This window comes from Glandiceps talaboti, chromosome 7 (genome assembly GCF_964340395.1).
Source record: "Glandiceps talaboti chromosome 7, keGlaTala1.1, whole genome shotgun sequence".
Taxonomy (NCBI): Eukaryota; Metazoa; Hemichordata; class Enteropneusta; family Spengelidae; genus Glandiceps; species Glandiceps talaboti.
The window spans coordinates 13,297,961-13,311,241 of NC_135555.1; the positions used below are offsets into that span (position 1 = coordinate 13,297,961).

The 13,281-nt window shown below is 35.1% G+C and overlaps 1 protein-coding gene across 1 annotated transcript; it reads right to left on the minus strand.

The window, feature by feature from the left end:
* Positions 1 to 4,191: 4,191 nt before the first annotated feature.
* On the minus strand, positions 4,192 to 8,495 carry LOC144437966 (uncharacterized). Its single transcript, XM_078127000.1, has 8 exons — positions 8,476 to 8,495; positions 7,969 to 8,041; positions 7,327 to 7,424; positions 6,601 to 6,894; positions 6,171 to 6,287; positions 5,006 to 5,159; positions 4,630 to 4,720; positions 4,192 to 4,331 (listed from the first exon to the last, which is right to left on the minus strand). Exons 2-8 carry the CDS (start codon positions 8,023 to 8,025, stop codon positions 4,192 to 4,194), a joined length of 951 nt encoding a protein of 316 aa, XP_077983126.1. The 5' UTR covers positions 8,026 to 8,041; positions 8,476 to 8,495.
* Between the last annotated feature and the right edge of the window lie 4,786 nt (positions 8,496 to 13,281).

Below are 13,281 nucleotides of genomic sequence, written 5' to 3' on the forward strand. Positions count from 1 at the left end.
ACACTTATGGCCACACTCATCCTTGTAAGTATATAAGTAAGAAAATTACTTGACTGCAGTTTGAGTACTTTATGTCCTTTATTTATATAAACTCAACAATGTAAAATAACAATAACATTTTTCTTGACCAAAAACTATTCATACTGATTTTTATAAGTAAATCACAGTAAAGTGGCATGGTCTGTACCTGTGGCCTCATTCTCAACTAGTGTCAGTGGACAAAAAATGCACATACATGATGCACATGAAAATTTATTTAGAATCAAATCTGAGTGAACACAATGTGATAGAGGTGATAAAATATGCATAATAAAGAGTTTATGGAACCAATAGTGTGGTGTTTTTTAATTTATTGGTAACTAAACAATTATGTCATATGACATTTTGATATATCTGAATCATTGGTGAGATCTCTACTGGTTGCATGTTTTAGTTGTTAGAATAAAATGAGTATTATAACATGAAATGAAAAATTCACCAAAGACCATGAAGTTACAGACTGTGCCCCTTTAACTGTACACTTACTACACTCAATCTGAAGGTATGTCTCTTCACATTCAAGGTGACTTTCTTTACTGTAATGAATTCCTTGTTTGAATTAACGTTGCAACTTAAATAGTTTTATCTTTAAAAACTGACATCACAGTTTTGTCACATGATCAACAACTTATCACCTTAACACTGTCTATGACAATTAAAACATATCCTAATCAACTCTTGTAAAAAATCAAAATGTTCATGTGTACATGTATCTTGAACCAAAAGACTATTTTATCTCCCAACAAGTAGTGTTCATCAACACTGTAATGACATGATTGGCTAGGATATTTCATTTCTGTATCAAAATATGTCACAATGACATTTCAAGACTAATACACATTCTTAGCACTTTAACACACCATGTACATCCTGGACACAGATCTATAATGACACATCTGCCCTTGTTTGTACTTCCTTAAACTCCCTGGAGTACATACAATCCTTGCTGGCTCTCTCAGTGAATGTGACAATCTTTCACATAGCAACTGTTATCCTACTAGGTACTGTACCCAATTTATATATTATTTTATCAAATGGCAGAAACAAGATTTTTTTGCAAAGATGATTAAGGCTGGCAATAAAATCAGTACAGTATTTGAATCAGATGGAAGTTTTAGAATTTCTAGTATGCAAGAAAGACACACTGCTTTTTACATCAGATGTGTGCATGACAGTTGCACAAGAAAACTTTCAAGATGTCTCCTCTGAAATCAGGAAAAAAGAATTCCTACTAATTTATGCAATGGAACAAAATTTCCTTCCTTGCTTGCTGCCATATTTCTTTCAAAAATGGCTGCCCAATTATTTGTCATTTAAACGGACAAATATTTTCTTGTCAAAAGATAATATGTGGAGATAGTGTTTTAAATACAAAAACAAAGTGTATATCATCTGTAGTTTCTACAAGGAGTAAGTTCTAGATTTTTGAAAAATCTAACTATATTTTTATAGCTGAATGATTGTTTCCTTCCTATACAACAATGCATTTAGTCAACATAGATTAAATTATATATAATGAATAAAACTATTCAATTCTCAATACCCGAGTTCTTGATGAAAGACAAATTCAAATAATATATAGAAAACATAAATTGCACACAGCTTTGACATTTGGTCAAGTTAGTCATATCTTAGAGTGTCATAATCTCAGTTAAATACAAATTTTATCATGGGTTGAAAATACTATGCTAGCATAATGGTAACATCATAGTCTAGTTCCTATACAGTATCATTACGATTTATACCTTTACTCACACCACAGTTGGCATAGCATCCACACTAGTGACATCAATGCCCATCATTGGCACTGAACCTTGTATGCTGGCAATATCAGCACAGCTAATGGTGTGATAGGGGTTTCTACAACATTCTGTATACTAAATTACATGCATGTCATCAAACATAACTCATGACTATGTATTATGCCTAAATACAACGAATAACACATTCCTCTATGTGCTACACTCATTTATAGCATTCATATCAAGTGTAAAAGTATACTGTTTCAATTGGTTTATTTACAAGCCTACAGAAAACGCTTTACTTTTGGTGTAATGAATTGTCTCCAGTTTAAGTTCTGCCCCTATCAAATGAGGATATAGTATATGTTTCCACACATAAAGGGCTACAGGTATCACTTACCATGCAGCACAGATTACCCAAGAAATGTTGGTATGATTAAACTCAGATTTATGCTACTTTTAAGGAAAGTTGACCAGTCAGCTGCCATGAACATGATTCTTTGTACTTCAGACAATGAAATTCAGATTACATTTAGATTAGAAAATTAACTGAAATAAATTATACTTTTTGGTATCATTACTTTTTGCATACAAAAGTTGTGTATTATCACTGTCCACTATGCCAGAAGTTGGACAAAATCCAACTCTGATACTTGGATGGAAATTTAAATTTAATTGTAATATAATATAATATAATATATAATAATATATAAAAAAACAAAATAAAATAGTAAAACAATCCTAATCTAATCCTTATTACAATATTATAATAGTATACCTAGACTATGAGATACGTCATGTCGTCACTCTGCCCTCATCATTTGACTGATGTGTGAGGGCGCCCTCTGTATCTCTAGTTAACACCTGCAAAATTAGCAGGCACAGTGGCCTGTATATAAGGAATAAAAAAGTCAACTCGCATATAAATGTATGTTAAATTGACATCACTAACAACTTACAGGCCATTTCAATTAACCATTCAATTGCTCTGTACGATACAACCATGCAGAAACCAATAAGAAACTGTGCATGCTACACGTAAGATGGCAAGATTGAATGAATACTGTTTCTTGTGTAATGAACTAACATGCCACCATGCAGACATCACACGAAAACATCAAAACATTGAGCCTGTGTGTCTGTACCTAGTTGCAGTTCAATTAAATGTTTTTATTTCATTTAGACAAAATGTAGCAAGAAATCGTTATCTTGCTATCCTAAAGTGTACAATGTTAAGTTTATTATTGGTTTCTATGCAGTTGTATCAAACAGAGCCTGGCCTAGTGAACACTATTATGAAGTGGGCAGTGAAATGCATGATACACACCCTTTACATCAATGATTGTATCAATCAGTATTCATCTGCTTTTATTCACGAATATTTGATTTGTTTTTCTACCACAGAAAACATAAATTATAAATTATAAATAAGGTAAATTTGACTATTTCTATGCATAGTATCATGATTATACTATTATAATGTCTAAACAACTCCAACAGATTTATAGACTATATTACCATTAACAGAAACAATTGACAACCATTTACTCTGCACTGACCTCCCTGAACAAGATAACCAGGGCACTAAGCCTCTAGTAATTTGTGTGTTCTCCCCAACAGGGGCACTAAGCCTCGAGTAATTTGTGTGTTCTCCCCAACAGGGCCACTAAGCCTCTTGTGTTCTCCCTGAACAAGATAACCAGGACACTAAGCCTCTAGTAATTTGGGTGTTCTCCCCAACAGGGGCACTAAGCCTCTTGTGTTCTCCCTGAACAAGATAACCAGGACACTAAGCCTCTAGTAATTTGTGTGTTCTCCCCAACAGGGCCACTAAGCCTCTAGTAATTTGTGTGTTCTCCCCAACAGGGCACTAAGCCTCTAGTAATTTGTGTGTTCTCCCCAACAGGGCCACTAAGCCTCTTGTGTTCTCCCTGAACAAGATAACCAGGGCACTAAGCCTCTAGTAATTTGTGTGTTCTCCCCAACAGGGCCACTAAGCCTCGAGTAATTTGTGTGTTCTCCCCAACAGGGGCACTAAGCCTCTATAAAATAATATTCAAAACCATTTCAATTAAGTAAAAAAGATATCACAATCGTCAACAGTAAAGACAATCACATAATTCTTAAAATATTACAAGTTAGCTTTCTTTACCATCATGTAAAATACTAAGTATGTGTTTACCAATACTTCTATACTGCTTGCACAAAAATTCTCAAGACCATGACTCTGTCTTGGATGATATACAAATATACAAATTGTCTCCGTCTAAAAAATTTCCGTGACAACTTATATCTATCAATCTAATTATGATACTAAAACTCATTCATAGTTTACAGGTTTCCTTGTGTTTCTCAGTATTTGTTTTTGTAAATTATCATATTTTTACACAACACCACCAGACTGAGTATGTTAGTAAGACCCAAACAATCCTGTGTGATAATCATCAACAAATACTTTCTTTTTAGTAGTATCAACACCATATGTGTTTTCTTCATCGGCTTCAGAATCTTCATCACTTTCGGATCCATCGCTATCATTCAGGAAAGATGCTGGAAAAGATCAATTTAGAAATAAGCAAAAAAGTCATGTATGCCGTACTATTACATGGTCTCTACACTGGGTTACTCATTCAGTATTTCAATCTGGCATGAGATATCTCTTACTGGAATAACAGAGTAAAATCAAATGAAATTAAAAACACATAGTTTTGTAGACACAATCAACCTAGCAATATACTACTACTTTGTCAGACTTCATGGTTGACAGCAATTGTCTACACAACACTAAAATTGAGAGAGATGTACATTTCACATTTGACACACTGTAGTTATTGAGGAGTAAACCTACCATCAAATTTGGAAGTCTTTCGAAAGAACTCCCTGTCAGAGTCAGAGTCATCATCTTGCCATCGGTTGAAGTCTACAGACACGTATGGTACCTATAGTGAAACAGTACAAGTCAGTTGATTGGTCAAATAGTATGGACATGTACGGTAGAAGTCAGTTCATTGGTTGAAGTCTACTGACACGTACGGTACCTAGTGAAACAGTACTAGTCAGTTGATTGGTCAAATAGTATGGACATATACAATACAAGTCAGTTCATTGGTTGAAGTCTACATACACGTATGGTACAAGTCAGTCCATTGGTCAAAGTCTACGGACACATATGTTACAAGTCAGTCTATTGGTCAAAGTCAATACTGAGCTAAAGATTGATTCACCTTGTGTTTTGTGTTCAGTAGACGTGGCCATTTTTTAGTGGTTTGTTTATAAAGTGTAATAAGTACTTCTCTACCACACACTTTATAGCAATACTTGTCAATATCACCATGTAATGTCAGGTCTAGTTTGTAATTGACATCATCCACTATGGTACTGAAATCAACAATACAAGATAATTAGTACACTTTATAGCAATACTTGTCATTATAATATACCTAGTGATAATGCTGTGCCATGATTCACTAGAATCAGTCACGTGATAGGAAAATAGAATGACTATTTCCCTAGGGAAATAGTTCCATCAACTTTTACATGGTCACGTGACCACCGCACGTTGACAGCAGGTCAAAATGGCAGCTTCTGACGATGTCGTCTGCCACCGCGAGTTCACAGCATGAGGTATATTATAAAACACATACTGCCTGGCCTATATTCGGGCTATAGCACCCGTTCATTACCCCCTCGTGACTGTGAGTTACCAGAATCACATGCTATTTCACATGAAATAGCATGTGATTCTGGTAACTCACAGTCCCTCGGGTGTAATAAACGGGTGCTATAGCCCTCATGGCCAGGCAATATGTGTTCATTATAACAGCTGTAATTAGACTCCTGAGAAAAAGATCCTCACTTAATTAAGCTGCAGTTTTGCCTTGCTTTTACCAACCTACTGCTCAATTCTAAATACATTATAGATTATAATTCAATTAACTGACGTAGCACCATTATCTTATACTTTGACATACATACAGCCCATTTCAAGTAAGCATTCACTGGCTCTGTTTGATACAACCATGCAGAAATCAATAAGAAACTGTGCATGCTACACTTTAAGATAGCAAAATTGAATGAATACAGTTTCTTGCGACAATTTGTCTAAATGAAATGAACTATTAAAGTACCACCATGCAGGCATCAAATGCAGACATCGAAACATTGACACCCACATGTCTGCGTCTCGTTGCGGTCCGTTTAAAAGGTTTATTCCTTAATAGGCAAATTGTGGCAAGAAATCACAACCTTACTATCTTCACGTAGAATATACAGGTTCTTCCTAGTTTCTGCAATGTTGTATCAAAACAGAGCCAGTGAATAATAACCTGAAGCTGTACCACCAGTGTTTATAAACAATCATCAGATAGAGCGGTAGAAATGTACAAGTACCTGAAATGTAGTACATTACCCTGGTGTATCTGTAATTCTAAGTCTTCCACACCTCCTAGCCGTACACTCAACAACACAAGATTGCTTCTCTGAGACCACAACACTTGGGGACGTGAACTGTTACCATCAGAATGGTAAAGATACAAAAAATTAGCTTCAATAAAATACAGTATGATGATGACTTTGTAAGGCACTGGATTTTGCCAAGCAGATTCTATATAGTAAGTTAATATTATTTCAGAATTACATTGTTAGAATGGCTACAAGACACTTAAAATTTGAACAAAAACACTTCTGTTTAAAATTAGCTAAAAGCATCATAGGAGACAACTTTTGGTTTAACAACTGCTTTTTCCTCATCATTTCCAACAATGTTATGATATATATGTAAATACAGCTGGTTATTTCCACAAACATTCAATGTACTTACAAAGGCAGCCCTACATCATTTGATCCACCCAAACCAGGCATATCATCAAATGTTTCTATTGCTGTCACTGCTTGTTTGACCTTCGCCCTTTCATGGTTGACCTTTGCCATCTCATCATTGTATTTCAGAACTCCATCTCTGACAACTTGTTTGTTGACAGAGCGTTTAGACCGCTGATGTTCTCTCTTCTGAGATGGCACATCACTTGGTGGTACTTGCTGACTTTTGAACAATTTCATAAAACGATGACACAATTCTCGGACTTCAGGATCTGATTTAGTTGCAGACATTATACTGTTGGTACAAATTGAAAAGTAAAATATTTTGAACATTTTAATTATTTGAGTACATGTATTTGACGAGATATCAGTGTTTATGTTAGGGTTGGTACGGAGGTAAACTCTAACAAAGTTCCCCAGGCATTTTACCTGGGTTCCTAACCAAAATTTTAATATGGGGTAATGAGATTTATGCAAGTTTAAAGTTTTACCAGATCTCCCCATCTGTTACTGGGATTCCCAAAGACTGAATATCCACATTTCATAATGTAATCATACAACTGTTTTTCACACAGTTTAATTTTAATCCAACATGTCAAATTATAATGAAGGACTTCTTCTGAGTCACCTAAACAATGTAAAGATATTATCATTATAAATGTTATGTTTACATAAATACCTTAGTTTTATATTGGTATAATAACACATGTGATACATGTTCATTTACCTTTTCACAGTTTGACATACAGTTTGCTTCTCCATCTTTTTCCTTGTCTTGACATTGGAACACACAGCAATCAACAATTCCATGATGGCTTTCTGTACCTATAATGAAACAACATACAATCATTTTTATCACCACGACAACATATGTTGTTGTTGTTGTTGTTGGGGGGAGGGAACAATACAAACAAGAACAACAGACTAGAAGTTAACTTTGACAGTATACTTTGTTTTTTGTTTTTTAAACAATGCTCCAGGAAATAATTTTAGGTATATTTGTAAACTTTGGGTTCTGGAGAGTCATTTCATGATTTCTCATCATTTACACACACACACTTGACAAGAAACTGAGTTGAAACTTGTTCCTCATTCATTGTTCAATGTAGGTCCTTACCATGGGCAAGCATTGTTTCATGGGAGACAACAGACATGCATATGCAATAACAGAACAAAGATATTCATGACTCCTAAGTGCTTACTACCTTCAAATAATACAATCATATGAATATTTTCCCTTTTTAATTATTACTTCAAATAATAATTTATTGAATTGTTTGAAATATAACGGAGACCGGCTGTCAATATCTGTGAAGGATAATTGTACTAAATTTATTAAGGATGGGAGGGAGGTCAATGACCTACTTACCTGGCTTGATTTCGTAATCAACAATTCGTTCACCACCATAGCTATTTTCTTACTCATTTTACTTTTATCAAAACTGTCAACGAAAAGTACATAAAAGATTATCATGGTTACAGGTATAGTCTGTAAGACATGGTGTGTCGTACCACCCTATCAACCAGCAAAGAGCAGACCAATGAGGGTGGAACAGTACGACAAATTTTAGGCTAGGTAACAGGCTAAGTATATTCGCAATAGATTGGGATACCAATTCATACAACCATCTTGATGGATATAGTGTTTCACATTCACAAATTAACCTACATCTGTGATCAATTTGTTGTCGGTGTCATTAAAAATATGTTACTATAAAGACTACGTGTATAAAAATTAGGCTATGTGCAATATATGTACATGTAACACAAACTCTACAAAAATTCATTCCCAGACCATTTTAGAAGATGGTATTTTAGGGATGGTCTTCAAACTTCCCCTATCAATAGACAAGCAAATTATACAGCTGTTACATACCTTCTTAGTTTGGCCAAAGCTGTAAGTACATTGAATTGTTACATACCTGCTTAGTCTGGCCAAAGCTGTAAGTACATTGAGTGCACACACTATACAAGTATCAGTCTTCAGCCAGGGTAGAAGGTGAATAATAACCAGTATTCCTCCCATCTGTATTACATCTTGTCCTGATCTGTACCAAGATATTAAGTTTACATATTGAAAGTATGACAAACTGTCAATAATAATAATAATAGAGATTCAAGTTTTTATATTGCACTGTCTAACTGTGCTCCAACTGTTTTTTATTATTATTCATGGCATGGACCTAAAATAGCACAATGCCCTCGCTCTATTACTTTCCTCATTTCCCTTGGGAGCATACAATCCCAGCTGCCCCTAATGTGCATAAGATTAAATCCTTTACAACAATTTTACGACCATCATATATGTATTTATCAACAATAAATTAAACACAAACCTTTCATTCAAACCAACATTTATCAGAGTCTGCAAAACCAGTTCAATGATTGGTTCTTCACAGTTCTGTGAAGAAAAAAATTGTCTCTTTATTTCACACGTCATAACTGTCAATACATAAGGCCAATAAGACTCTCAAAGCATAATTTTTATTTTGTATTTTCACCAACTTATGGTCAGGTTGCAGTGAAATTGTTGTAATGGCTAAAGTAGTTTAGCAGTACTTGTCTGTAACTGTTTAAGATTTTGAGGTGACTTCTTCTGAATCACCCAAGTCACAAACAAGGCAAGATACTTGGTGGGCGTCTTTGTACTAAGTTCAGGACACAACATCAGGTAAACATTGTCAACTTTGATGATGGAGTCAGTGGTGATGACTGAAGCCCTACAGGTGTAATTACTTGAATCATTACATAGAACATGTGTCACGCAATTATGTGTTAATGTAAGTTTAATACACATGTGGAGAACAGCTATAGAGAATGCCGCTTTTGAATGACTCATTTCTAGAAAGGAACTGTGATGGACAGGTCTATATATACAATCAAAATATTACCCTACACATGACTTTGATGACGGCTGTACTTTAGATATATCTTCTACAGGTATACCTCTAAAAACTATGTTTTTACTAGACACATGTACAACACAGTCATGAGTTTCCTCTACCCACTATCGGATATCCAGCCATCCATGACTATATTCTGGTCTCTGTCCATACATACCCTCCAAAGCAATCGACTAAGTACTTTGATTCCATCTTCATTACTCATTTCTCTGCATATGCTGCAAAAAAATGTTGACCATAGCATCAAGCATCAAGCACAACCGAAAAATCTCTGAGAAGCAAACATATTAGTACTGGTATCAACTGTACATGTATACTGCTGAATATTTTATGGGAACTCATTATCCTGATTGTTGACAAAATCTCCTTATTCATTTAACATCCATATGAAAACACTTTTCTTTCAGCAACATGAATTTTTTTTAAATACTCAACAGTATGAACCATGTAATCACAGGTTATAGAATTTTAAACAGTTCAAAAATACTGGTGAGAAAGGTGACATAAAGCTTAAATCTGGCAATTCAATTTGCTATGTAATACTTATAACAATTTCCAAATATTCCCAGTTCTAATCTGTCTAAATATTTGCACCTACGTATCTGTGGCATGTTTTTATAGTTTCAGAAGTCTGAGATTCAAGTTGTTACCTTGCATCATTCTTTGACAAGTACTCTATGGCACTTAGTAAACATTCTTGTACTTCTGGTACACCACAGTAAGCAATCACTTGCATGATACACTTTACACCTCCATGTTCCAACACTACAGCAGGATCAATACCACTGAAAGTATAGTACAACAATATAATGCCAATGGTATTGAAATACAAATGATCATATCCAAACAGCACGCATATCAATGAGTGCACAGTATGTCGGTATTACTTTCACATGCAGTGATGCCAATGGCACTGAAGCACAATTGATCATTGAGAATATATGTTCATGGTTCCAAGAATCGATAGAACAGTAAAATATAATGGTACATTAGAATGGTACATTGGAAATGAATATGCAATGTTTCGTTCCAATTTACCATCCAAAGTAACCAATAGTACTGTCTCACAAGTGATCATTCTCAAATTGCATGCATATCAACATTACTGAGTGAACCGTACGATCAGTATCACTGCCAGATTTAGTGATGCCGCTGGCACTGAAGCACACATGATCATATTCAAACAGGTAGCAAGCATGCAAATCACTACATTCAATCTACCTATACTCCATGTTTTGTTTCCTGCTGTCACATTTTGACAAGTTTAAACATACCTGTTGGAAACTATTTGATAGATAAACTCTGCTACTTGGACTTTCTCAGCCACCTCCTTTAGAAAATAATGAACACAAGACATGGTTATAATTACATCATGTAAACTTATCTACATGATATGTATAAATACCCAAATAGTCTTCATTCAACTGACCAAAAGAAATGCAACATGAGGGGTCTATGTTGCTACAATTCAAAGACAAATACTGACAAAAACCATTATGTCCTAGGTATTTTCAAACAGAGTAACGACAAATATAATATTGAATAATACTATGATTTCTCCTGCCTAAGTTTGGTATTTGCATATAAAAACAAGCGACCTATCAGTCAGAATAGCTCCGCTGTTGTTTTTTTTAATTTAATTTTTTATTTTGGTGACATGTAGAAGTGGTTCAGGTCTTCACTATGCAGTTTTGTTTTAGCGATGCAATAAAGTGGTTAGTGGTTTCATATGATGTCTCACTATAAAACACATTTTACACAGAAGTTGGTAATGTATTGTACTTTTATACCATAGTCACCATTTTATAACAAAAATCTACTGTTATGAAAAATTGCACAAAATCTCAGAAAAAAATGACTGGGAAATGCACACAAGAAAAAGAAAAAAAGAGGATTTTGAGGTTGGCTATAAATAATTCCAGTGTCTTACAGCTGTAACCCTGGAACATTTTAATGATGAATGAAATAAACTAGGGATCTAAAATAATTTTGAGGCAATTTCAATTTCAATTTTCTAACAAATTTACAAAGTCAACAACATTCAACTTGTACTAGTTGTGGTAGATATATATAGGGAAGAAATGTATTAATCACCATCTTAGTTTCCGTACGGCGACAATCTCAAGTACCCGGAAGAGAGTCATTCTCAGCCATACGTTACAGTGGTAACACTCGTTCATGTTCGGTTACCTTTCACAAAGAAAACACAACGAAATGGTTGAAATGATCTCTTTTTTTATTTCTTTTCATCACAAGAACAAAATCTGCGTGATTGATCAAAAGTGTTGTAAACTAAACCAGAAAGAATTATCGGACTGGCTAAACTTCCCGATGAACTGGAGTAAGGTCCTACTACTTCCAAGTAAGCCTCGACAGTACTATAGTACGTGAGAAAATCGTCTCAAACTAGCGATACAACTTTCAAAATATAACTTGACATGTCTTCATTTGTTAGAGTTATACAATTCAAGACGGGTTTTCACTCAAAAACAACAATTCTGTGAATAATGACACTCTGAACGCAGCGATTTCTCGGACGATGTTACCACTGTAACGTATGGCTGACAACGACTTGCTTCCGGGTTAGTCCCTCGTGCATACGGGTGGATTGTCGGCGATTAATACATACATCGTCTGATATTTTAATTCACAGTGTTTCTTGTGACCGGCGCCTGTCAGCAGACTCTGCCATTTTTTTCATCATTCCATTGTATTTAAACCTTGTACTTGACATTTCGCAATATTTATAATTCTCAACAAAATACCTCAACATGCCTTACTTCGCTCGTACTCAAAGCAGCCCCGCGCGGTATGATCACTGACACTGATGACATGATGAGAGAGAACCTTTTCGGATTTACATGTAAAACGGGGAAAGATACGCAAAACATAATGCAAAGTCTGAAGCCAAATTAAAGTTGTAATTATTTTAATTATTTTTACTTGCCAAATATTTGCATTTTGGAAAGGCAAGACACGTTCATGTCGTTTAACTTTACATGTGAACTGTCGGCCATAACTTCAACCGCATGTCTGCCATGCCCTTCCTTACGCAAGTTGTCTGAATTCTGGTTCACTGTCATTCCAAATTGCACGACAATATAGAATTAACCACAAGTTACATGTTATCTGAAAACATCACACTTTTATAGTGGGTCTGAAGTGTGATTTTAGTGAGTACCAAGAACGTCCTGTGTTGATACTCAAGATACTTGCTGTGGAAAATCGCTCGGTCAAATGAGGTCAGCTTCAGCTTCTGGTCGAATCAGGATAGAGTATGCAAATGAGGATGTTGCGGACTGATTTGAAGTTTACAACCCTGTTTCGAACAAACGCTTGTCATTTGGGCGCCCAATGCGTAGAATTATGACTATAGCACATATTACATTGCTTGTTTGACGTCAATAGTGTCTTTTGAAAAGTGGCAGTTTACTTAAAGTCTCGTCGACTGATTTCCAATATGGCGTCGGTCATTATGCTCATTAACATATTCATTTTTTTTTCAAATTACAAAAAAAAAATCATAAAAAATAAAAATGAGGATGTGCTGACTTGAAATTAACAAATCTGAGTAAGCTACCCCCTGCGCATCAACACGCCAGATATCAAAGCAATCTAATAAGAGGTTTTCAAGGAGTTGATGAAAATGACATTTTATGAAAAAAAATCATAAAAAATTGAAAATGGCACAGATCAACTTGGCATGAACAAATCTGAATAGCCTCCCCCCAGGGAACATGCACACCAAATATCGAAGAATTCCGACTGTCACTTCCGGA

Coding starts and splice junctions, on each gene's coding strand:
- LOC144437966 (XM_078127000.1), bottom strand. CDS start 8,025: ATGAGTAAGAAAATAGCTATGGTGGTGAACGAATTGTTGATTACGAAA. Junction 6,895..7,326: donor GTATGTCAAACTGTGAAAAG/GTAAATGAACAT, acceptor TTGTACCAACAG/TATAATGTCTGCAACTAAAT. Junction 6,288..6,600: donor AATGATGTAGGGCTGCCTTT/GTAAGTACATTG, acceptor TGATGGTAACAG/TTCACGTCCCCAAGTGTTGT.